At 45.1% G+C, this 27,266-nt stretch overlaps 1 protein-coding gene across 1 annotated transcript in view; it reads left to right on the top strand.

Moving 5' to 3' along the window:
- Positions 1–27,266, top strand: part of TNNI3K (TNNI3 interacting kinase) — a 313,510-nt gene that overhangs the window by 185,098 nt on the left and 101,146 nt on the right. Inside the window, exon 21 of the mRNA XM_040360696.1 lies at positions 19,563–19,672. Coding sequence (XP_040216630.1) covers positions 19,563–19,672 — 110 coding nt within the window. The remainder of the gene's footprint in view (positions 1–19,562; positions 19,673–27,266) is intronic.

Below are 27,266 nucleotides of genomic sequence, written 5' to 3'. Positions count from 1 at the left end.
CTTACTGCTGGAACAAGACAGACTTTAATGGTTTTTCTTCTCAGCTTTTTATACAGTCCAAGACATTGAAGCAACAATGAAATCTCCACCCAACCCAATCACACACTAAGGCTAATTACTAAAACATTCCAGACAGGTCGGCACCGACCGACAATTATCATGTCTAATCACTGCACATTCCTTACACAACAAACCACCTTCACACACTTGAGTTTCCTAAGCAGACGTTTCGTCTGCTTCCAGTTTGACACCTATTAACACCTCTGAGAATCACTAGGTTGTAGACAGGGTTATCACACAATTAAAGGCCTTTCAAAAGCTAGCCTTATTTAACATATGAACAGTCCTTACAGAGAGAGATGAATCACACATAAAACACCTGTTACCTGTAACCAACAGCATTAAGTTAGCAGGGAGAGCATTAGACTGAAGCATATAGGCAATTGCATCACAGATAATATCCAACATGTTTTGGAGGCAGATGGTTAAGTTAACCTCCCTGGTGGTATGATTATTTTAGATTTTATGTGCTGTAAGCGGTACAATTCTTTTGCATGGAAATTTGGCGGTTTAAATTGTAGGCCTGTAATTCTTATGAATAACTCACTTAAATCTGTCCAAACAAGAGTCTAGTAGACATCCCTGGTATGATAAAGTTTGAAAAACAAAATCATAAATTATAATATAATAAATAACTATAAATAATTATAACAAATAATAATGTAATTATAATAAAAATTATTCATTAATGTAATCAAACCAAAAACACTGAAATTTGCTCAGTTGCAGAATTGTCGCTGTCATTACTTTTATTTTTTTATGACGAATTTACCCACAAATCGCTATCGCTCAATTCTGCAAGTGATTATAATTATTATTGCTGTTTTCTGTTTCAAATATTTTATTGAAGTTTTAAGAATTAAATATATAACAGTATGTTTAGCTGCTCTAAAATCACTTTTGACATAAAGGGACACTTTTTGGTTGCTATGGACAATCTTTAGTTTGCAGGCAGAAAGAACAGTTTTTATTATATAAAAGTACATGTAGGGCACTGGGCAGACCACTAGGGACAAGGGGGGTGTGTATTTTTTACATACTATATATATACTCATATGACGTCCACCAGGATCGGGGTTCCTGCCGCCGTCATTTCCCTATGGCGCGGTATGGAAGGGGTTACGTTTTTACGGTAAAGAGGGGAAGAGAAGAGGGGGGAGGGGAGCAAGGAAGGAAAAGGTAAGGGTAAAGGAGAAAAGGAGAAAACAAGAGTATAGATTTAGAGCACCCCAAGGGGAAAGGGGAACGCGGGTTACAGAAAATGTATGGAATTCTTCTTCTTCTTCTCCTTCTTCGAATTCTTCAAATTCTTCAAATTCTTCTTCTTCGAATTCTTCTTCTTCGAATTCTAATACTTCTTCGAATTCTAATTCTTCTTCGAATTCTTCTTTTTCGAATTCTTCTTCGAATTCTTCTTCTTCGAATTCTTCTTCTTCTTCGAATTCTTCTTCTTCTTCTTCGAATTCTTCTTCTTCGAATTCTAATACTTCTTCGAATTCTAATTCTTCTTCGAATTCTTCTTTTTCGAATTCTTCTTTTTCGAATTCTTCTTCGAATTCTTCTTCTTCGAATTCTTCTTCTTCTTCTAATTCTTCTTCTTCAAATTCTTCTTCTTCGAATTCTTCTTCTTCTTCGAATTCTTCTTCTTCGAATTCTTCTTCTTCGAATTCTTCTTCTTCTTCGAATTCTTCTTCTACGAATTCTTCTTCTTCTTCGAAATTTGTCATAATAAAGGAAAAAAGTGATTATGAAAAAAAAGAATAAAATTATAATTTTGGTTCTAGGCAAACCAGTTCCATTATATGTATTCCAACAATGCCTTTAGCTGAAAGCCCAGAATTAAGCTATTAATAGATGATTCCATGTCTAAAGGATAAGGTGAAAGAAAAGTGCACAGTGATAATGTAAATTCACACTTACAATATCAACATTATTCCACAGAGATTATGACCCACCATCTCAGTAATTATAGGTCAAAAGTGTTCCATACATCACCTAAAGGGAGTACAGCATAACTAAGGAAATACAAAGATGCATGGATTAGCGTCACAATACATGGAATTTAACTGCTTTAGTCCTGGAAGATTCTACCCCCCTTCCTGACCAGAGCACGTTTTACAATTTGGCACTGCGTCGCTTTAACTGACAATTGCGCGGTCGTGCAGCGATGTACCCAAATGAAATTTGCGTCCTTGTTTTCCCACAAATAGAGCATTCTTTTGGTGGTACTTAATTACCTCTGCGGTTTTTATATTTTGCGCTATAAATAAAAAAAGAGTGACAGTTTTGAAAAATAAAAACAATATTCCTTTACTTTTTGCTATAATAAATATCCCAAAAAGTTAAAAAAAAACGAATTTATTCATCAGTTTAGGCCGATACGTATTCTTCTACATATTTTTTGTAAAAAAAATCGCAATAAGGATATATTGATTGGTTTTTGCAAAAGTTATAGCGTCTGCAAACTATGGGAAAGATTTATGGCAATTTTATGACATTATTTTTATTATATATTTATATATATATATTTTTTTACTAGTAATGGCGGTGATATGTGATTTTTAGCGGTACTGCGCCATTGCGATGGACAGATCTGAGACTTTTGACACTTTTTTGGGACCATTGGCATTTATACAGCGATCAGTGCTATAAAAATCTACTGATTACTGTGTAAATGTCACTGGCAGGGGAGGGGTTAACACTAGGGGGCGATAAAGGGGTTAAGTGTGTGTTCCCTCAGCATGTTCTAACTTTGTAAGGATGTGAGTGACTAGGAGAGAAGCCATATCGTTTTTCCTATTTGGTAGGAAGAAACGATATGGCTTCTCTCCTCTGACAGCACAGGGATTTGTGTGTGTTTACACACACACAAATCCCTGTGCTGATGCCCGCGCACGTGCATCGGGTCCCCCGCCCATGCAGCGTGCACGCTTTTGCCCTCTGGTGGCTGAAAACGGGTAGGACGTACCCATACGGGATTTCGCCCAGAAGAGCCATGGTGCCATAGTATATCTGCGTGACACCATCGGCAAGTGGTTAAAGGTAATCATTTATTAAGTTATTAAAGGAGAAGTGGGACCAAAGCTCTTTTGGCCCTACTTCTCCTGTGGATCACAGGATTGCTCTTAGTTCTGCTCTCCTGTGATCCAGATTCAGATGTCACACATCCACTCCAGACTCTGAAAGTCTCCTGACTTTAATGTTCTGATCCACCCAGATGCCTGAGGGGCAGCTGGCTCAGCCTCTCAGTGTGACACTGAGAGCCTGGGCCAGCTGCTCCCACCCCATTTCCTGCCCGGAACTCCAGTGAGTGCTCAACCAGGGTTTCTCCAGCGGTTACTAGAAGTTCCTAGAGCTGTGGCTAAATGACCTCCTGTCAGAGGGTGCCTGAATAGTTCCAAGGTCAGCATCACTTGGCAGAGTGAGCTGCATGACCAACTGTCTCCTCCAGCTCCTCTTCCAGGACACCTCTCCTTGACCATGTAAGGAAAGGCTCCCTCCCAGCTCCTCCGCCTGAGGTAACCCCCCAGGTAGGAGGTTCCCTCAGGCAGGACAGTCTAGCATCATCCAGTTCACCCAGCGGACAACTCCTCCCCCAGCAGGCTGACCATGGGTATATGTAGGAGGCCTGCCCCCCAATCCTAGTTGGGGATTGGTCAGAGCTCCTCACATGTACCCCATGTCACTCCAGCTCTCTGCCCTGCCCCTTTTCCAGAACATTCTCCCTGGAAAACAAGGGCAGCGCCCAAGAGCTAAAGTACATGTCAGTCACCCACTGCTACACTAAACCACTCACCTGCCTGTAGATCAAAAACAAACAGGCCTAGCTCGCAGCATAGGCCTGCTTAAATGTACCTGCACTGGCAGCTTACACAAAAACCCTTACACTTAGCAGCTACCTAAGGTAGAGGGTGCTACACCAGAAACTGCTTTATCTAGGAAAAATGTGGTGGGTGAGGTACTGGGTTAAAAAGGCTGGGGTGACAATTTCACTCAGGAACAGGCTTTAAATAGGCAAGAGATGGTCTAAAAAACGGGGCAGACAATTTTACCCAGAAACCAACTTTAAATAGGCAAGAGATGGTGGGTTAAAAGGCAGGGTTGAAAATTTTACCCAGAAACGGGCAAGAGGCGGTGAGCTGAAAGCCTGGGCTAACAATTTCACCCAGAAACCAACTTTAAATGGGCAAGAGGCAGGGGCGGACTGACAACTCGTGGGGCCCCCGGGCAATAGGAGATTATGGGGCCCCCGGGCAATGGGAGATTATGGGGCCCCCGGGCAGGGCCGTCTTAATAGCATCATGGGCCCCTGGGCAAAGTAATGCTCTGGGGCCCCTACAATGGAGACAGTGCAGGTAAACAGAAATCGAGTAGCTAGGAGGCAGGGGATATCTGGGGTGTAGAGGGGTCAGAGTGATGGGGGAATATCTGGGGTGTAGAGGGGTCAGAGTGCTGGGGGGATATTTGGGGTGTAGAGGGGTCAGAGTGCTGGAGGGATATCTGGGGTGTAGAGGGGTCAGAGTGCTGGGGGGATATCTGGGGTGTAGAGGGGTCAGAGTGCTGGGGGGATATCTGGGGTGTAGACGGGTCAGAGTGCTGGGGGGATATCTGGGGTGTAGAGGGGTTAGAGTGCTGGGGGTATATCTGGGGTGTAGAGGGGTCAGAGTGTTGGGGGGATATCTGGGGTGTAGAGGGGTCAGAGTTCTGGGGGGATATCTGGGGTGTAGAGGGGTCAGAGTGCTGGGGTGATAGCTGGGGTGTAGAAGGGTCAGAGTGCTGGGGGGATATCTAGGATGTAGAGCGGTAGCCCAGGCTCAAGGACCAGCTGCTTTGGGGAAAGGGCAGGGGCCCCCCATGCAGCTGGGGCCCCTGAGCAGTGCCCAAGTGTGCCCTCTCATTAAGACAGCCCTGCCCCCAGGCAATAGGAGTCCACACAGTATACACACAGGCGGGGCAGCTATAATCTTGGGATTTAAAAAAACCAAAACACAGATTTGTACAGACTGTCCCTGGTTTTACTCAGGCTGCCAACCCTGATGGGGCCCCCTAGTGGCATGGGGCCCTCGGGCAGTGCCCTAGTGCCCGAATGGTCAGTCCGCCCCTGGCAAGAGGTGATGGGTTAAAAAGGCTGGGCTGACAATTTTACCCAGAATAGACTTTAAACAGGCAAGAGGTGGTGAGCTGAAAGGCGGGGCTGACAATTTTACCAGGAAGCAAACTTTAAATAGGCAAGACCTAGTCCTCTTTGTATCATTTATAACTGCGGATTTTGAAAATTCTTGTCAAAGCTCAAAAGTTAACTAGATTATCCTCAGTCACGCAATAAACCCAAACCCCGCCAATCAGAGCGCCATCAACATCTCTGTACTGATTTGCTTGCGCTGTCTCCGAAGCGACTGAGAAATGCAGGCAATTTATTGACGTTGAAACAATTGCAGCAATTGGTAACAATCTGCCACTGAGTAAACATTACAATGACCTAGAAAATAGTCTTGATTTTCTATGTCAGATGGAGACGCAGTCACGGTTGCCCTGGCAACCTTTTACATGTTTTTCGGTGAATGTGATGCGCGCTAGGGTCGCAGAAAAGTGTCAGCTGGGGACAGGACAGGCACAGAAACACATACACAATGCTATTTAGCGGTGAAAGATGGCCTATGGAAACATCAGACATACACTGGATTAAGTAGTGTATTGTCATGCTCAGGCCTTTCACTGGGAAGCAGGCTGAATTGATGAATGGTGCCCCAATTCCAGAGCCTGGTGCTGTACAAGCCTCTAATTTATATGGTAAAGTGCTGCCGTCTATCTTATGCAGCCGCTGATCACACGGCGGCCTCTTATTATCTGTTGGATGTTGTACTGGACTGTGGGGTGACATATCAGACACTACTGTGAGCAATGGAAGGCAAGGGAACATTTTCTATACATCGGATTCTATAAATATAGATTCACATTTGTGCACCTTGGAGGGGGGGGTTAAATTAATGTAGAATTATATAGAGCAGAAGTACTCTCTAAGGCGGTAATACTGAGGAAACTCAAGATTTTAAAGGAAAGAAATAATAATTCTGGGTCAATTTTAATATTACTATTTTTTTTTTATTATAAAATTTGAAAGCCCAATTTTTATATATATATATATATATATATATATATATATATATATATATATATATATCAGGGCTTGACAAATTTGCTTTGAATCAACGAGCCAGCTAAATAAGTTAGGAGCCAGGAACGCGCCCCATCCTGCCGAGCTTGCGTGCAGAAGCGAACGCATATGAGAGTAGCGCCCGCATATGAAAGCAGTGTTCAAACCACACATGTGAGGTATTGACGCGATTGGTAGAGCGAGAGCAATAATTCTAGCCCTAGACCTCCTCTGTTACTCAAAACATGCAACCTGTAGAATTTTTTAAACGTCGCCTATGGAGATTTTAAAGGGTAAGGCCTCGTACACACGACCGAACATGTCCGCTGAAACTGGTCCGCGGACCAGTTTCCGCGGACATGTTCGGTCGTGTGTAGGGCCTAGCGGACAGGTTTCCAGCGGACAAAAGTTTCTTAGCATGCTAAGAAACTTGTCCGCTGGAAGCCTGTCCGTCGGACATGTCCGATGGTCAGTACGACTCATCGGACATGTCCGCTGGCCTGAGAACCCGCGCATGGCGTCGAAGTGATTCGACGCATGCGTGGAAGCATTGAACTTCCGGGTTTGCGGACGTGGCGGCGTCAACGTCACCACCACGTCACAGCGATGTCTGTCCACAGGGATTTTGGTTTGATGGTGTGTACAACCATCAGACCAAAATCTCCGAGCGGACATGTCCGATGAAAACGGTCCGCGGACCGTTTTCATCTGACATGTTCGCTCGTCTTTACAAGGCCTAAAAGTTTGTCCCCATTCAACGAACAGATGCAATTTTGAAGCGTGACATGTTGGGTATCAATTTACTCGGCGTAACATTATCTTTCATCCCAAAAAAATTGGGCTAACTTTACTGTTGTCTTATTTTTTAATTAACCTCCCTGGCGGTATGATTCTTTCAGAAAAAAGGTGCTGAAAGCGGTACCATTATTTGCAAGGAAATTTGGTGTTTTATACTATAGGCCTGCAATTCTTAGAAATAACTCACTTAAATCTGACCAAACAAGAGTCTTGTAGGCATCCCAGGTATGAAATTTTTTTTAAAACAAAATTATAAATTATAATATAATAAATAATTATAAATAATTCAAACAAATTATAATATAATAAATAATTATAAATAATTATAACAAGTAATAATATAATTATAATAAAAATTATTCAATAATGTAATCAACTCAAAATCACTGAAATTTGCTCAGTTGCAGAATTGTCGCTGTCATTATTTTATTTTTTTTATGACGAATTTCCCCACAAATCGCTATCGCACAATTCTGCAAGTGATTATAATTTATTATCGCTGTTTTCTAGCTGCTCTAAAACCATTTTTGACATAAAGGGACACTTTTGATTGCTATGGACAATCTACAGTTTGCAGGCAGAAAGAACAGTTTTTATTATATAAAAGTACATGTAGGGCACTGGGCAGACCACTAGGGACAAGGGGGCTGTGTATTTTTTACATACAGTACTGTAATCTATAAGATTACAGTATACTGTATGTATTGTGTTTGTTTACCTTTTTGAATTTGGCGCCGTTCTCCGCTCCCGTGCGTCCTAACGTCGCAGGGAATGGAGATCGGTGGCACAGGAGGACACTGTGTGAATCGAGCGAGCACACGCTCGCTCACACAGCGCGGTGGCATCGCTGGATCCAGGGACAAGGTAAGTAAACCAAGCCTGTGGATTCAGCGAGGCGAGCCCGAGTCTGACTCGGGGTTACCGATCGTAGCCAAAAAATCTCACCCGAGTCAGACTCTGGAACACCGCCAGGGGGGTTAAATTTTTTAATTTTTTCCCCAAAAAGTGCGCTTGTAAGACCGCTGCGTGAATACGGTGTGACAGAAAGTATTGCAACGACTGCCATTTTATTGTCTAGGGTGTTAGAATAAAAAATATATATAATTTTTGGGGGGTTATAACTTCTAAGTAAAAGGAAGGAGATGAAAACAGGCAAGGAAGCTCCATTAGCATTGCTGGTTGTCTTGTCATACCAACGGCCACCAAAAGAGGGCGCCAGATTCCAGAAGGAACCATAGGACTGCAGAAGGCCGCAAAGCCGCGGCCTCAATTACCGGCCGGCGCGGCCCGACGCGATCGCGAGGGGGGTGCGCACGGAGACAGGGTACCCCATCTGTGCCGCGCCAGGCTAATTCTAGTCGCAATTGCAACCTGCCGCCTGGGGTTTGTCGAGCCCTGATATATATATATATATATATATATATATATATATATATATATATGATCTTCATATTCAAATTTTAGGTGTAAGAACTAGGAGGGAATACTGCGCTAAAATATTGACAAACTGTGAAGCACCAAACATATAAACAAAGTCAGTGAAATCTATAGAAAATATAGGGAATGACACTGGTGAATAAATACAACAACGTAATGTGCCATGGATGAAAAAAAAATATTGGAATAGTGAAATGATACAATCACTCCAGTGGTGCAAATGTCCATGGGTATAGAAAAAGTCCACTCCAAAAACAAAACTGCGATGAAAAGTGACTGAAACGTAAAGAATCTTAACCACTTCAATACAGGGTTTTAAAATCCACCTCCATACCGGGCCTATTCTGGCACTTCTTTCCTACATGTACAAATCATCAGTCTTTTGCTAGAAAATTACTCAGAACCCCCAAACATTATATATGTTTTTTTAGCAGACACCATAGGGAATAAAATGGAGGTCATTGCAACTTTTTATCTTGCACGGTATTTGCGCAATAATTTTTCAAACGCCTTTTTTTTTTAAAAAAAAACTGGTTTCATGAATTAAAAAATAACACAACAGTAAAGTTAGACCATTTTTTTTGTAAAATATGAAAGATGATGTTACGCCGAGTAAATAGATACCTAACATGTCATGCTTTAAAATTGCGCACACTCATGGAATGGCGCCAAACTTCGTTACTTAAAAATCTCTATAGGCGACGCTTTAAATTTTTTACAGATTACCAGTTTAGAGTTACAGAGGAGGTCTAGTGCTAGAATTGTTGCACACGCTCTAACACACGCGGCGACACCTCACATGTGTGGTTTGAACGACGTTTACATATGTGGGCGGGCTTAACGTGTGCGTTCGCTTCTGAGCACGAGCTACCGGGGAAAGGGGCGGTTTAATTTTTTTATTTATTTATTTTTTACACTTTTTTTTTGATCGCTTATATTCCTATTACAAGGAATGTAAACATCCCTTGTAATAGGAATAGTGTGTGACAGGTCCTCTTTAAGGAGAGATACAAGGTCAATAAGACCCCACATCTCTCCTCCAGGCTGGAAAGAATGAGATCGTGAAAAAAATTTCACAGATCTCATTCTTACTAGCCGCAATTGCGGTTTGTTTACTTACGGGTACCCGGGCGTGACAACATCACATCGCGCCCGGGCTTCCGACGGTCATAGAGATGAGTGGTGACCATCTGGTCACCAGTCATCTCTATGCTTCACATCCGGCGGATGGCGATCATCTCTCCGGGCCCCCGATGGCACGGGAGAGCCCGGAAAAGCACCGGATGGCGGCGGGAGGGGGGATTTCCCCTCCCGCCACCTATAAGAATGATCAAGTGGCAGAACCGCCACTATGATCGTTCTTACGGTGCGCAGGATCGTCGCCGGAAGAAAACGATATCTGAATGATGCCTCTGGGTGCAGGCATCATTCAGATATCCCCGCACAAAGTACAGGACGTCATATGGCGTCCACCCGGGATAACAGATCCCCTTTTTGGACGTCATATGACGGCGTGCAGTGTTAAAGTGGTTAAAGGCACTCAAAAATGAGCATATCCACAACCGATGAAAGAAGATGGATACTCTTACCGGAACCGTAGGACACATATGCCATACGTATGCCATACGGCAGTGAGTCGAAAAGGTTTGAGGTAACCAATTCCTGGAATTCCACAAGATATACAGGGGGAAACCGTCCAGAACCCAGTAGTAAATCGATCCAAAGAGTCTGATGACATCCAATTCCTGGACTCACAAGGATGTACAGGGAAGGTCAGACTGGAACCCGACAGTGGATCGATCAAACAAATAGTCCCAGAAGGTAGATGTTTCTCATCAAGGCCACAAAGGAGATTGTAAAAAAACAAAAGAAGCTCCATATGGTGCAGGTCAAACAAGGGGATTTATTTAAAAAAGCAATAAATACATCAAAGCATAGATGTATAAAAGTGATCACATAAAATCAGGGCCGCCCCCCCCCCCCCCCCCCCCCGCTTATTATCTTGTGTCAGGAGAGAAGAGATTACTCCCTACCCCCCCCCCTTCTCTGCTCCAGAGGGGCCCTGCCTAAAGCTGTGTAAGGGACCCCAAAATTTGTGATGGCTTCCCTGCATAAAATGTATTAGGAGCATGTGTGTGGGGAGCAATAAAATGCAAGACTGACACGTTTCGTCTCAATAGGACTTCAACTGGTGCATATCATATCATGCCGTATGGCATGTGTGTCCTACGGTTCCGGATATGCCTCGTACAGATGACCAGTTTTCTCGTCGGGAAAACTGCCATGACAGCTTTTGGCCGAGAAAACTGGCAACATGTATGCTCCATGGCAGGTTCCCTGACAGAAAAACCACCGGAATGCCGGCGGGAAAAATTAGAACATGTTTTCTTTTTTCCTGCCGGGATTCCCGGCAGTCTTTTTCCTGGCAGTTTTCTTATGGGAAACACTGCGGTGGAGCATACACACGGCCGGGATTCTTGGCCAAAGCTCTCATGACAGTTTTCCCGCCAGGAAAACTGGCCGTGTGTAGGGGGCAAAAGCCCCTCAGTTTTCCCGGCGGACTTTTTACCGCCGGGAAAACCAATCGTGTGTATGGGGCATAAGAGTATCCATCTTCTTTCATCGGTTGTGGATATGCAAATTTTCGAGTGCCTTTAAGACTCTTCACGTTTCAGTCATTATTTATCCCAATTTTGTTTTTGGAGTGGATTTTTTCTATACCCATTGACATTTGCACCATTGCAGTGGTTTGTATAATTTCACTATTCCAATATTTTTATTTTCATCCATGGCACATTACGTTGTTGTGTTTTATTTATTCACCAGTGTCATTCCCTATAGGGATTGTACATCACACATTTTTATTCAGCGCTACATTTATATTTTCTATAGCATGATGGACACAGGCGAGGCTGCAATGATGAGCACAGATAAAGTTGCTTAATTTTGCATAAAAGTGTTATTTAATGAGATAATTTATGAGGGCGTGTTTAGGGGCGGGGCAGGGTAGGGGTTGGGTGGGGCAACTGGTGGCGAGTAGCGCTTGAGGACTGGCTAGTAGCTCAGGACTTGAAATTCTGAGCCCTGTTCTAAACCATTCCATTGTAACTCTGGCTGTATGTTTAGGGTCGTTGTCCTGCTGGAAGGTGAACCACCGACACAGTCTCAAATCTTTTGCAGACTCTAACAGTTTTTTTCTAAGATTGGCCTGTATTTGGCTCCATCCATCTTCCCATCAACTCTGACAGCTTCCCTGTCCCTGCTGAAGAAAAGCATCCCCACAGCATAATGTTGTCACCACCATGTTTCACAGTGGTGATGGTGTGTTCAGGGTGATGTGCAGGGTTAGTTTTCCGCCACACATAGCATTTTGCTTTTAGGCCAAAAGGTTCAATTTTGGTCTCATCTGACCAGAGCACCTTCTTCCACATGTTTGCTGTGTCCCCCACATGGCTTCTCACAAACTACAAAGGTGATTTCTTATGGCTTTCTTTTAACAATGGTTTTATTCTTGTCCCTCTTCCATAAAGGGCAGATTTGTGGAGAGCACGACTAATAGTTGTCCTGTGGACAGATTCTCCCGCCTGAGCTGTGGGTCTCTGCAGCTCCTCCAGAGTTACCATGGACCTCTTGGCTGCTTCTCTGATGAATGCTCTCCTTGCCAAGCCTGTCAGTTTAGGTGGACGGCCATGTCTTGGTAGGTTTGCAGTTGTGCCATACTATTTCCATTTTCGGATGATGGATTGAACAATGCTCCATGAGATGTTCAAATCTTGGGATTTTTTTATACCCTAAAGCCTCGTACACACGACCGAGGAACTCGACGGGCGAAACACATCGTTTTCCTCGTCGAGTTCCTTGTTAGGCTTTTGATAAACTCGACAAGCCAATTTTCTCCATTCCTGTCAAGGAAATAGAGAACATGCTCTCTTTTTGGCTCGTCGGGTTTCTCAACAGTTTCCTCGACGAAAATGTACACACGACCGGTTTCCTCGGCAAAAAAATATCTCCCAGCAAGTTTCTTGCTGGTTTTTGCCGAGAAACTCGGTCGTGTGTACGAGGCCTGACTACAGAAGAGCAGGGCCGTCTTTACCGCAGGGCAAATGGGGCAGGTGCCCTGGGCCCTGTCACTGTTGGGGGCCCAAAGCAACCCCCTTTGAAAAAAAAAAAAAAAAAAAAAAATTTTTTTTTTTTTTTTTTTTTTTTTAGGGGTCCGGAGGCCCCCAGGGGCCCGGAGGACCCCAGGGCCCCAGATGGCAACCCCCCATTTTTTTTATTTTTTTTTAAATAATAAAAAAAATTATATATTTTTATTAAAGGGACAATTTTTTAATATATTTTTATTTTATTTTTTATTAAAGGGCCAATTTTTTTTAGAGGTCTGGGGGTCCCCAGGGGCCCATAGTTCCCCAGGGCCCCGGATGACAACCCCCCTTTTTTTATAAAAAAAAAATCTTTTTATTTATATATTTATATATATATAAAAATGTTTATTATTATTATTATTATTATTATTATTATTATTATTATAGGACCCAGAGGTCCCCAGGGCCCCGGATGGCAACCCCCCTTTTTTTTTTATAAAAAACATTTTTTTTTATATATTTTATTTCTTTTTTTTTCTTTTTATATATATATATATAATTTTTTTTTTATTAAAGGGCTCAGAGGTCCCCATGTGGCAAACACCCTTTATCTTTTTTATAAATGTTTATTTTATTTTTTTTGTTTATATATTTTTTTTATTTATTTTTTATTTAAGGGCCCAGAGGTCCCCAGGGCCCTGGATGGCAACCCCCCCTTTTTTTTATAAATGTTTCTTTATATATATTTTTAATTAAAGGGCCCAGAGGTCCCGGATGGCAACCCCCTTTTTTTTGTAATTTATTTTTATAAAAAAAAAAATATTAAAGGGCCCAGAGGTCCCCAGATGGCAACCCCCTTTTTAAAATATATTTTTTATATATTTTTTTAATTTCTTTTTTTCTTTTTATTAAAGGGCCCAGAGGTCCCCAGGGCCCCGGATGGCTACACCCCTTTTTTATATATATTTTTCTTTATTTCTTTCTTTTTTTGTAAAGGGCCCCCCGCTTCTAAATTTGCGGCAGCCCCCCCCCTGCTTAATTTCAGGCGGCAGCACCCCCCATCCCGGTTCTCTGCTCCAGGGGGCCCATGCCTGAAGCTGTGTAAGTGGCCCCATAATTCCTGATGGTGGCCCTGCCTCCCGTTAAGCCCCTGTGATGCCCACAAACCAGGCTGAAAATCATCAGCGGCACGCAGCCAGTGACAGTACTGCTTCCCTTCCCAGTGTTTTAAAATGTACAGCACCCCTGGCTTCCCTTTAGACGTGCACTTCTCCCTTCCTGCCACTGGGTGCTGCTTGCATATAAAAGTGAATTAGAATGTGATTTTATAACATCCCCAGTTTGCTCTTCCCGAGGCTGACTTCTTCATGTCCTGCTCCTCAAGGTATGTCACTGTTTGCTAATCTATATTGTAAATTGAAGTTTTCTGTAGAGTGTGCCCAAAGTCTTTATAATATTTGATGATTCACTGCAGGTCTGGTCAGTGTTTTAAAAAGTTCCTCTATTTTACACATGGCATGGCATGGGGGTCACAGCACCGTCTGTCCATTCTGCTTTAGCACCATGGGACCCCCATGCCATGTGTAAAATAGAGGAACTCTTTAAATCACAGACCAGACTTGCAGTCCAGGCTGAGTAAAGCCTCAGAGTACATGACATTACTGTCTGTATTTAACTGCTTGATGGGCTTATTTTGGGCCTGGCTGCAGGGCTCAAGTCCTGCGGGAACGCGTGGGAACGGAGTCCCTGCACTTTTTTCACAGCAGGAACGCAGTTCCCTTTGCAGGACTAGAGCAGCTGAGCCGCCTGAGCCAATCCTTCACTAAGCGGTGATGCCCAGCTCGAGTCACTGTCAGGGGCAGGCGAACCTTAGTAATCCGTTATATTACTGGCTGCTTCCTGTATATGGATTCATCAGGTAGTTATCGCGGGATTTAGAAAGAACTTGCTTAAAGTTCTTTCTAAATCCCACGATAACTCACGGCAGACCTCCGCAATGTCTCCTGGGAACAATGACAAAAGCTCCCAGGAGACATTGCGGCATCGAGGAAGTGACGGAATACCCGCACACTACCCGATGAATCCATATACAGGAAGCGGGCAGTAACAAAGGATTACTAAGGTACAGTGGATCGGAAAAAAAAAAAAATGCGGTTTAGTAATTATGCATATGTGCGTATCATTTTTTTTTTGGTGGGGGGAGTAGATCTTGGGTGGGAGTTCCCACACTTTTTTCCCCAGGACTTGACCCCTGCCTGGCTGGTTCACATGTATGTGTTTTGGCGGCCCACATTTGCGCAGGCACAGCAGCCCATTCATTTGAATGGGCCGCCATGCCTGCGTTTCCTGCAAAGAAAATCGCATGCCTCATGTAATAGGCTGCGCACACGGCACGCCTATGCCCATCAAGCACTGAAATGCAGCACTGTCTGTCCATTCTGCTGTCTGCTGTGACTTATCTGCAGTTCCCGCACTGTCAAACTTGCTGCATTTTTAGACGTTTAGGTCACGCTTTTAAAAACACAGTGCGTTTGGGTGTGCAAGAACTGCAGGTAAGTAGCATGGTGCAAAAGCAGAATGGATTTCAAGGCAACTGTATTTTTAAAATGCTGAATGCACCTTTTTTCTGCAGGAAACAAAGGCATGGCAGCCCATTCAAATCAATGGGCTGCTGTACCTGCACAAATGAGGGCCGCCAAAACATACATGTGAACCAGCCAGGCCCAAAATAAGCTGGAGGGGGGCCCAAAAAAAATGTTTGCCCTGGGCCCAAACCATATTAAAGACGGCCCTGCAGAAGAGTCAGGACGCCCACTAACACACAGCTCCTTTCTCTATCTGCAATGTAGAGAGCGTCTTATCTCTCCCGTAGTCCAAGGGAGGGGGAAAAAGGCTTAATAGCACTGGAACCCTGAGTTTTTTTTGTCTATTATATATCATTGTTATTATCCAATAGTATGGTGGTCATGCAGATATAGAGAATTGATTGGATCTGAATCTGCATGCCAAAGAATCACCTTGAGTTGTGATAGGGACGAGTGAGCCTAGCATTGAAATGCCACACCATAATATTTGAGTGTAAATGCAGACTAATTCCAAAAAATTGTTTACAAAACCAATGCGTTTTAAGGACTTTGGCTCTGCCAGCTTCCACCAGGGCTTGAATTGATGTATACCAGCTCAGTAGTAAAATCCTTTTTAGATCAGTGTTTGTAGGTTTGGACAGCAGCTGGTTCTAGCTGATAGATGATGAGCAGACCTACATGAATGAATGAATGAATGAAAAACTTATAAAGCGCGGCGCATGCGAACTGAATCGCTTCTGGGCACTGTTATAACAATACTTCTACTATGTTATACATTGTTTAACCCTTCCCGTCCCTTTAAACCGAGTGGGGAGGATTGGTGATCACATGACATCGGTCAAATGATCGGAAGTCAGTCCTGCCAGCTACCGATTTTTAGCCAAGACTGAGAACTGTCTTTGACAGCTTAGGCTTTGTGCTGGGAATGCACAGTGAGTGAGTTCTCAGCACATAAATATAAGCGCTTGGGCACTAAAGCCCACCCTTTTGCCACAACATATATGTGTCGGGCAGCCATAAAGGTTACTTGTGTCATATTACAAGCCCTGATGAAGAGGGCAAAGCTACTGCCCCTAAAACACGTTACTATTGTAAACAGCCTGCCTCTGTAATAATTTTTTAATTGAACCTCAATTCTAGATTCACGCAAGTGCCCTGTCACCAAATAAAAAAAAATGCACATGTAGCGCTACCCCCTCAGGAGCCGCTGGGTGTTTTGGGATCGGCGTATTTAAGTTACCTCTTACCGTTGTCTAGGGGTGAAGTTGATGAGTAGGATAGTGAGCGAATGTCCAGACAATAAATAAAGGTTTTCTGAATGCTTTATTCTCGGCCCAACATGACCAACATCAACATGAGGTAGAGAGAAAAGGTTGATGAAGCAATAGAGAACTTTGCAGTATCAGGCCTGGATATGAAGCGAGCAATCCTGCTCTCAGTAGTAGTAGATACAGTTCGTCGCCACTCTAGCCAGAGTGGGTGAAGTGCCCCCGGACAGACTCCTGCCACGAGTTTGGCAGCCGAAGCGCTACTTTAAGGTTGCTGGGAGGAACAGGCCTCTGCCACAGGCCTGGCTCAAGGGACTTCTGCCACAGGTCTAGAACTTGGATGAGTTGAATGGATTGAGCGAATCCTCCCAGTAAATCAAGTCAGGGTCATCGGGTGACAGTTGAAGTGTACCTGTCAATGTCCCGGTCACCAGATCCCCGATGGTTCGTTCAAGCCCCTCAGATAACCTGCCTCTGGGTTCTCCTTGAGCCAATTCCCCACCGTTCAGCACATAGCTTGGGATCTCTTCAATAGAGCCGGGGACCCAGCGAGTCACTGGGGCCCCTTTCAGCAACATGGAGCTCCGCGTAGCATGCAACCCCGGCCTGGTAGGCCATATCGCCGGGGTCTGTTGGATGCACACACCCTAAAGGTGGGTGTCGCACCAGGAACCCGCGAAGAACCAACAAAAATGGCGTCTGCCACAGATATACTCTCCCCCAGCATGCCCCGCCAGGGAAAAACCCCTCTAATTGGCTGCTGGGAAAAGGCGGCTCTGCCAGAACCCCTCTAGCGCCAACTGTTGCCCAGGGGTGGGATCGGTACCCCTGAAACGCACACTGACCTACAGGACAGTTCAGGAATGACAGCAGCCCAAAATTAGCAAATTATGAATGGGAGCAAAATAACTCTCCCATTCCCCACTAACTGAAAGTAAGGGGGCGCTACACACAGAAAACTCAAATATTTTAAATGCCACTTTTCCAGTTTTCTTTGATTTGCAAGGTGCCTTCGAGCTTGCGCGAAAATGTGGCTACTTTAGGAAGAGTCAATTCCCTAACACAACCCCCTCCCTTCTTACATGTGTAGCGCCTGGTTACTTTAAGTACCGGTGCTATTTAAATTTAGGGGGAGATCAGAATGTAGTTAAACTGTGATCCAAATTGTTATGTTCAAAACAGGGTCTTTGTCTCAGCTTGGCCGTACTGTGGGCTCATTCTGTTGTGCTGGGGTTTTCTTCCCACCCCTGTGCAGTAGGTGGCAGCAGTGGAGTCAAGATTTGGGTGCTCTTCCCCAGCAGCCAATCAGGAGGGTTTGGCCTCGCTGTGCATGGGGCAGACGCCATTGGTTCTGGGTTCTCCTTCGTCCAGTGTGGTACCCACCTTTAGGGTGGCCACATCACGGCGCCCCAGCGTTATGGCCTACCTGGCCAGGTCGTGCGTGCAACGCGGTGCTCCTGGTTCCGGGGTCATGTTGGCCTGAAACATTTGAGCAGCGACGGGGACCCAGTGAGTGACTGGGTTCCCACCTTTGAGGATCCCAAGCGGTAGTGCTGTTCGGTGGGGAGTTCCTCTGAGGAGCGCCATTGAGAGGCTGGCGGTCCAAAAGGGCCTCGACAAACCACCGGGGATCAAGGTAGCCAGACACTGAAGGATTGATCACCTGTCAGTCGGTACCTGGGTGACGTAAAGAAGGAGATCCAGGCATAATTCACCTAAGGGGGATCTCCTCCGTAACTACAATCAGAGAGGGCCTGTGGCAGAGGTGGCTCCCTGACGTTCACCAAGGAGGGTCTGTGGCAGAGACTTTTCCTCAAGTTCAAGTTCACTAAGGAGGGTCTGTGGCAGGGACTTTATCCTACAAATGTCCGAGTGATACTCCGGCTGCCAGTTCAGTGTGAGAGGCCTGCCCGGGTACACTAATTCCACTCAAGCAGGAGTGGCGCAGAGAAGTGTTACGCTTGGGAGCAGGACTGTTTCCCTATCATCACGCCTGAGTTTGCTGTTCTCCTTTCTTCCTTCAACTTTACTTTCCTCACCACAAGTTTTATTGTTTTTACCCGGCTGGGTAATAAAGAGCCCAGCAAAGAGCACCTGTTGCGGACATTCCTTTGCTCCAACTAAGTGCACCATTCACCCCTAGGAATTCGGAAGAGCCACAAGGTAAATGTGCCACCCAAAACAACCAGCAGCTCCTCCGGGGGTAGTGCTACACATGTCATAGGGCTTTTCTCTTCTTTGAGTGTCTAATTACTATCTGTGCTGGCCCAGCTTCTCTGCCCCTCACCACCTTACATAACCTTTTATGCAACTGCTGGGGGTGGAGTGAAGGGCAATACTATAGACTAGGGGTCTCCAAACTTTATAAATAAAGGGCTGGTTCACTGTTCTTCAGTCTTTGAGGCAGCTGGACTGTGGCCAGTGAGAGTAGAAAATGCCCTGGTTCTATGGGAGTAAACAATGCCCCACCATTGGTATTTGAGGGAGGAATATTGACTCATTGTTGGTATCAAGGGAAGGAATAGTGCACCATCATCGGTGTCAATGGGAGGGAAGGATTCAGTCCCCCTGCCGTTGGTGTCAGTGAAAGGAATAGTGCCCCAAGGGCCAGAAAAAGGCAAGAAAAGGGCCACATCCAGCCCCTGGGCTGCAGTTTGAAGACCACTGCAATAGAGTGTCACTTTAGTGAGTCCGCTGGGGCTGCTGACATCACATCCAAGTGGTGGCACACATCAACAGTCTTGGGGCTTTTAGATGTTTTCACTTGAGAGTCTTTTACAGGTAAATACCATGTATAAAATACAATTGGGGGTTGATTTACTAAAACTGGAGAATGCAAATTCTGGTTCAGCTGTGCATGGTAGCCAATCGGTTTCTACTTTCAGCTTGTTCAATTACGCTTTGACAAAAAAAAAATAATTGAAGCTGATTGGCTTCTGTGCAGAGCTGCCCCAGAATTTGTACTCTGTGCAGAGCTGCCCCAGTTTTAGTAAATCAACCCTTTTGAATGCAAATATAATTTTATGGGAAGATTCCTGTTGAATTGAATGGTCTGGCAATTGGGTCTCTTTATACCAATAGATCGCAACAACTACTACTAAATGTTTTGATGTATTTGCCTTTCTCTGTGTTCCTTCAGTCCTGAGGACTAATCACCTCTCTACCATCCTTTTAGCTGCAGCCGCTGCCGACATGGCATACCATCACATTAGACCGCCAATAGGATACTCCATCCCAAAGCCGATTTCCTCCTTGTTAATGAGGGGCTGGAATGCCTGCCCAGAGGTAAGTTTCCGTTTTCTCTTTAGCATCTCACAGACCTGTCAAGGATTTGACCCCAGAGGGGTTTGGAGGATGGATTTTGTACAAGTGGGGTACACACTATAAGTAAAGATACATGTGTGTTTTTGCCATTGCATGCAGTTCACATAATTTTGAGCACCAGCCGCCACTGCTAAAAACTTGTTATGCTGTAGAGTTAACTGTGAGGCCTTGTACACACGAGCAGACATGTCCGCTGAAAACGGTCCGCGGACCGTTTTCAGCTGGCAAGTCTGCTGGGAGCTTTTGGCCTGATGTGTGTACACACCATCAGACCAAAATCCCCGCGGACAGAGAACGCGGTGACATAGAAGACACCGACGTTCTCTGACATGGAAGTTCAATGCTTCCACGCATGCGTCAATTCGACGCATGCGCGGGATTTCGGGCCGCTGGTTATATGTCATAACCAGTGGACATGTCCGATGAGTCGTACTAACCATCGGACATGTCCGACGGACATGTTTCCAGCGGACAAGTTTCTTAGCGTGCTAAGAAACTTTTGTCTGCTGGAAACCTGTCCGCTTGGCCGGAAAACTGGCCGCGGACCAGTTTCAGCGGACATGTTCGGTCGCGTGTACGGGGCCTCAGAATCATATTTTGCCTCAGGAGTGTTTAATGGATTCAGAGGGGTACGTTTATACATAGAGGAGAAGGAGTTAAGATAAAGAAGGGGAAGCAGAAAGATTAGGAACAGGAATAGCTCTAACATGGTCACGAGGTGGTGTTGCCTAGGCCGCTCTCTGCCCAGGAGGTGAAGTCCGATGAGTAACGGAACACAGACCATGAAGTCCAAGTGAGAGAGAACAGTCCGTTCTTATTAGATTCCTCAGCCAACAGACGTTGAAGGTCCCTAATACGGCCTACTCCAGTAGCCCATTCCCCCATGGAAGGTACACTCACCGATCTCCAATAACGTGGAATCCCTGTTCTTGCCACAGCCAAAAAATGACGCAATACACCTTTTTTACTGAACTTTAATGTTATTGGGAGCATGGATAAGAGAGATACCTCAGGTGTAGGAGAGAGAGAGGTCGCCATTAGTTTGCAGTATAATAGGAAGATCTGAAGCCAGAACTTCTCTATGGGAGGGCACTTGCCGCACTCCCATCAAACACGGAGCATGGTACCCCTGGAGCTTAGACACCGCCAACAGGTATCAGGTGTTGTGAGTTGAAATGATGCATCTATACCAGTGGTTCTCAACCCCTCGGGGGTCAAATGATGATTTGCCAGGGGTCACCAAATCCTGGGCTGTTCCTGAAGCCCGCACCACTCTCCCAGCCTTTTTGCAGCTGCCCAGCAGGGCTGTCTCTGGAGCCTGTGGAGTCTCTGGAGCCTGTGGCCACCCAGTTGGGCTGTTCCTGGAGTCCACGGCTGTTCTGGGGGGCAGAGACTAGACGTCAGCTGACTGGTGAGGAATGTGAAGTGGGAGGGGATGGAGGAGACCTCTCCTGATTTCAGCATAGGTGTCACTTCTACGAGATTTCACGAAGTCAGAGACACAATGGGGTAGATTCAGAGAGCAATTACGCCGGCGTATCCATAGATACGCCGCGTAATTGCTAAGTTGCGCCGGCGTATCTACTTTCTGTATTCAGAAAGCTAGATACGCCGACTGTAGGCTAAGATACGACTGGCATAAGTCTCTTACGCCGTCATATCTTAGGGTGCATTCTGACGCTGGCCGCTAGGTGGCGCTCCCGTAGTTTTCAGCGTAGAGTATGCAAATTGCCTACTTACGCCGATTCACAAACGTACGTGCGCCCGGCGTTCATTTTTTACGTCGTTTGCGTTAAGGCTTTTCCGGTGTAACGTTGTTTCTGCTATTAGGAGGCGCAGCCAATGTTAAGTATGGACGTCGTTTCCGCTTCGAAATTTTAATTTTTTACGTTGTTTGCGTAAGTCGTTTGCGAATAGGGCTGGACGTAAATTACGTTCACGTCAAAACGAATACGTCGTTGCGCCGTACTTGGAAGCAATGCACACTGGGATATGTACACGGACGGCGCATGCAAAACGTCAATCACGTTGGGTCATGAAAAATTTAAATAAAACACGCCCCCCTTCCACATTTGAATTACGCGCGCTTACGCCGGCCCCTTTTACGCTACGCCGCCGTGAATTACGGAGCAAGTGCTTTGTGAATACAGCACTTGCTCCTGTAAGTTACGGCGGCGTAGCGTAAATACGAAACGCTGCGCCGCCGTAACTATGAGTGCCCGTATGAGTTACACTACCTGTGAATGATTATAGTTGCCATTAAAAGTCCCCGCTATAGTTCTCAGATCAGCAGATGACCTTGATCAAGAGCACCCAAGTTGGCTGATCAGAACTCCCCCCAGCACTGCCACTCATCCCATTCCCCCTACCAGCACTGCCACTCATCCCAACTCCCTGCCAGCACTGCCAGTCATCCTTTTCCCCCCCACCAAGGAGTAACAGAAGGAATAAAAAAAAACAATACAAAAGAGGGGGAGGAAGAAAAAGGGAGAGAACGAATAAGAGAAAAAAAACAAGAGAGAAGGCTAGAGAGAGAGATGGGGAAAACAAGAAATTAGGATAGCGAGAGATAAAAGGAAAAGAAAGGAGAGCACAGAGAAAGAGTGATACATCCTAAAATGTACCGTATGAGGTTTTAATACTGTACGAGTGGAAGGGACTCAGAGAGCGCAAATTACTTGTCTTGCCTTGGGTGCCGATAACCCACGCTACAAAAATCATTTTACTGTTAGGAGTCCCCACAACTTGGGATATTTTATCAAGGGACCACGGCACTAAAAGGTTGAGAACCACTGATCTATACCATCTCGTCACCAATTTGAACCCTTTTTCTTGAGTTTTAGTGGCCAGAGAGAGTTTGTGCGTCAGGATAAAACATTTTTACCAGTCAATGATGGACAGTGGGGTTGATTTACTAAAGGGAAAATTACTGTGCACTTTGCAAAGTGCAGTTGCCCTCTGCAAGTGCAGTTGCTATAGAGTTTAGAAAATTAGTTAAAGTTTCATTTTGCAAAAAATATCCAATCATATGCAAAGAAAATGAAAAAAAAAAAAAAACAGCATTTTTGCTTGCACATTATTGGATGATAGAAGTCAGCAGAGCTTTTGCGCAAAATGCACACTCTATTTGCCTTTAGTAAGTCAACCCCAGAGTGTCATAATCCTTTTTCCCAAGCCCTCGTGTAGGGTGGGAGATCAGGGTAAGAAGCATTCAGAAAGAGGGAATAAAGCTGAGATACCACGTGCTTTGGAGGATCGGCTTGGAGGAGCATATCCTCGAATCCTATTGGTTCAGCTAAAATATCTGATACGGATGGGAAGGTTCGGATATAGGAAGTTAGATGTTGTTTCTGGAGCCACTGCATAGGGTACATAGAAAGCGATTCAGAAGGGGTATCTGGCCTTAAAGCGGGAGTTCACCCGGAAAAAAAATTTCACCATCAGATTGGGCCTAATTACGGGAAGCAGAATCGGGTGTTTTGATTAAAATCAATGCAGTACTTACCTTTTTTGAGATAGATGTTCTCCCGCTGCTTCCGGGTATGGTCTTCGGGACTGGGCGTTCCTATTTGATTGACAGCCTTCTGACGGTCGCATACAGCGTGTAACGAGTTGCCGAACGTCGGTGCGGCGCTATACGGTGCCTGCGCACCGACGTTCGGCTACTTTTCGGAAACTAGTGACGCGATGTATGCGACGGTCGGAAGGCTGTCAATCAAATAGGAACGCCCAGTCCCGCAGCCCATACCCGGAAGCGGCGGGAGAACATCTATCTCAAAAAAGGTAAGTACTGCATTGATTTTAATCAAAACACCCGATTCTGCTTCCCGTAATTAAGCCCAATCTAGTGTTAAAAATTGATATTTTGGGTGAACCTCCACTTTAAAGTGGGTCTGCTCTGAGAACCTGGGCAAGCCTCCTATGGAGAATTGTACCTTTGTATTGGGACTGCTGTACCTTTTTTATGGTTATGTTCAGTGTTGTCAAAGCAACCCATTAAACCATTGACCTCCAAGACCAGTAGCTGGAGGATGTTCTCCCAAGGAGTGAATGACATAGTTATCACATCGGGGTTACTTAACTAAAAGCAAATAAACTGTGAACTTTGCAAAGTGTTGAACTCACCAGCTCCAGCCAGTGTTTCGGGTCCTGATTGGTTAGATTGATAGCAGCGCAGCCATTGGTTGCTGCTGCTGTCAATCAAATCTAATGATGGGGGAGACGGGGGCAGAGCCGAGTCCTGCTGTCTGTGTCAATAGACTCAGCAGCAGGACACAGGAGCGCGCCCGCACGGGTGTCCCTAGGGAGAGAGGCTCTCCAATGGGGCACTCAAGAAGGAGCCAGGAGCGCCGCTGAGGGACCACAGATAAGAAGGATCGGGGGCCACTCTGTGCAAAACCTACTGCACAGAGGAGGTAAGTATGACATGTTTTTTGGTTTTTAACCGCTTAACGACCGCCGCATGTACATATACGTCGGCAGAATGGCACGGACAGGCAGAACGACGTGCCCGCACGTCGCTGCCTAGACATGGGTCGGGGGTCGGGGATGAGGGCGCGGCTATTCGTTTCTAGCCGTCCCCTCGCGATCGGTCCCCGGAGCTGAAGAACGGGGAGAGCCGTATGTAAACACGGCTTCCCCGTGCTTCACTGTGTCGGCTGCATCGATCGTGTCATCCCTTTTATAGGGAGACACAATCGATGACATCAGACCTACAGCCACACCCCCCTACAGTTGTAAACACACACTAGGTGAAACATAACCCCTTCAGCGCCCCTTGTGGTTAACTCCCAAACTGCAACTGTCATTTTCACAATGAACAATGCATTTTAAATGCATTTTTTGCTGTGAAAATAATTGTCCGAAGTGTCCGCCATAATGTCGCAGTCACGAAAAAAATCACTGATCGCCGCCATTAGTAGTAAAAAAAAATTAATAAAAATGCAATAAAACTATCCCCTATTTTGTAAACGCTATAAATTTTGCGTAAACCAACCGATAAACGCTTATTGCGATTTTTTTTTACGAAAAATAGGAAGAAGAATACGTATCGGCCTAAACTGAGGAAAAAAATAAATTTTTATATATTTTGGGGGGATATTTATTATAGCAAAAAGTAAAAAATATTGCATTTTTTTCAAAATTGTCGCTCTATTTTTGTTTATAGCGCAAAAAATAAAAACCGCAGAGGTGATCAAATACCACCAAAAGAAAGCTCTATTTGTGGGAAAAAAAAGGACGCCAATTTTGTTTGGGACCGCGCAATTGTCAGTTAAAGCGACGCAGTGCCGAATCGCAAAAAGGGGCAAGGTCCTTTAGCTGCATTTTGGTCCGGGTCTTAAGTGGTTAACGAAGAATAAAAGAAAACCAAAGAAATAGTTAATGATTTATGCCTGCTGACTTTTTCTAAGCTGTAGAAGTGCAGATTTCCACGGGGCTTTACCTTGCCCAGGTTGTACTGCGCTGTGATTGTTGGATGCTTTGGTCGTCTCATTTAGACTGACATAGCTAAGAACAGGCAACAAAATATGACCGGTTGCATGCTGTGATTTATGCGCTGCAATTAACTTATTTGCATCGCTTGATAACAAGCCACATCCAGACAAATAATCTCATATTTACAATGAAGATATAAATTGGTTTATTCTCATGAAAGAGATTGATTAAAAAGAATCGTTGGGACCATCCTCAACTATAAGAAGTCAAATGTTGCCACCTGGTGGCCACAAGTTGTATTTTTTCACCGATGTAAATTCATTTGGGGATTATACTTGCGTCATCCGAACATCATTTATATGTACATAGGTCTATCTGTGTCAGGTATCAGTGTACAGTTTAAACAGGTAGCTAAATATTTTATTGTTAGTACTGAAGCTTTGTGATTTACACTCAATAGAGGTCATCATAGTAACTGAATATATTTATGTTATTGACAAATACATTTTGGGCTGAAATGCTCAGAGATTTGTCCATGTAGAGTTTTCCTGAATACAAAGTTAGCTAATGCTTAACCCAAGGCAAGCGGCTTATTACAGAGCTGAAATACCGACAAAGGATTTGAATTTGTCTGTCCAGTCTTGAGATTTACACAGCCTTGCCAGGAGACCAAACATTTCTATACTGCATTTTAACACTATAGCTAGGTCATCTCTTGGCCCATAGCCTTTGATTGGGCAGTGAAAGCGATGCAGAATGCTGATCAGCTCGTTCCTTTGCTCTCCCCAGGGCCGCCATCAGGAATTATGGGGCCCTTTACACAGCTTCAGGCATGGGCCCCCCCTGGAGCAGAAAACCGGGGGGGGGGGGGGGTGCTGCCGCCTCAAATTGAGGAGCGGGGGAGTGCCGCCGGGCCCTTTAATAAAAAGAAAAAAATATATATATAGAAAAAAATTTATTAAAAAAAAGGGGGGGGGGGGTTGCCATCTGGGCCCCTGTGCCCTTTAATAAAAAATATATATATATAAAAGTAAGATTTTTTTTATAAAAAAAAAAGGGGGGGTTGCCATCCGGGGCCCTGGGGACCTCTGGGCCCTTTAATAAAAATAAAAAATAAATTAAAAAAATATATAAAAAAATAATTTTATTAAAAAAAAAGGGGGTGTTGACATTCGGGGCCCTGGGGACCTCCGGCCCCTGGGGACCTCTGGGCCCTTTAATAAAAACAAAAAAAATCTAAAATAAATATATAAAAAAAAAAAAAAAGGGGGGGGGTTGCCATCCGGGGCCCTGGGGACCTCCGGGCCCCTTACAGGTGTACTGCCTGTACCCCCCCCCCTGATGGCGGCCCTGGCTCTCCCCTTCTGTCAGCATGTTTACCATCAGAACATGCATATATGATTGACTCCAGGTGCTGCCCATCCCTTTCCCAGTCTACTGTGTATGGAATGAGAGAATACGTATGGGAGATGGATTCAGGTACTTATTCTAGTTGAATATAAATACCGTATTTATCTGCCTATAGCGCGCACTGGCGTATAGCGCGCACCCCTAATGTAGAAGGGAAATTCCTGGGAAAAAAAATGAATTACTTACAGTTTTGGTGTCTTGCCCGGCGTCCATCGGCGGCCTTGTCCGGTCCGGCGTCCGTCTGCGGCCCTGATGGTGTCCTCCCCGCTTCTCCCGCGCTGTTTCTGAGTCGATCCCTGCTTCCCGCGCTGTATTTGAACGCCGCCGCTGACATATACCGAGTGCAGTACACTCGGGCACGCTCGGCTCCTCTCGCATAAAGGCTAGGAGGCGGCACAGGGCGTGACCGCGAGTGGAGCCGAGCCTGGCCGAATGTACCCAGGTGTACTGCGCTCGGTATATGTCGGCGGCACGGTTCAAACACAGCGCGGGAAGCGGGTATCGGCGTATATCGCGCACCCACGATTTTCCCCTTATTTTAAGGGGAAAAAAGTGTGCGGTATACGCCGATAAATACAGTACATATAATGATTTTGTAAATAATTACAGTGGAACCTCGGATTACGAGCATAATCCGTTCCAGGAGAATGCTTGTAATCCAAAGTACTTGCATATCAAAGCGAGTTGCCCCATAGAACTCAATGGAAAC

This window comes from Rana temporaria, chromosome 7, assembly GCF_905171775.1.
Source record: "Rana temporaria chromosome 7, aRanTem1.1, whole genome shotgun sequence".
NCBI classification, from domain to species: domain Eukaryota; kingdom Metazoa; phylum Chordata; class Amphibia; order Anura; family Ranidae; genus Rana; species Rana temporaria.
Note: the sequence above shows the minus strand (reverse complement) of the source record. Positions and strands in the feature narration are given on the sequence as shown.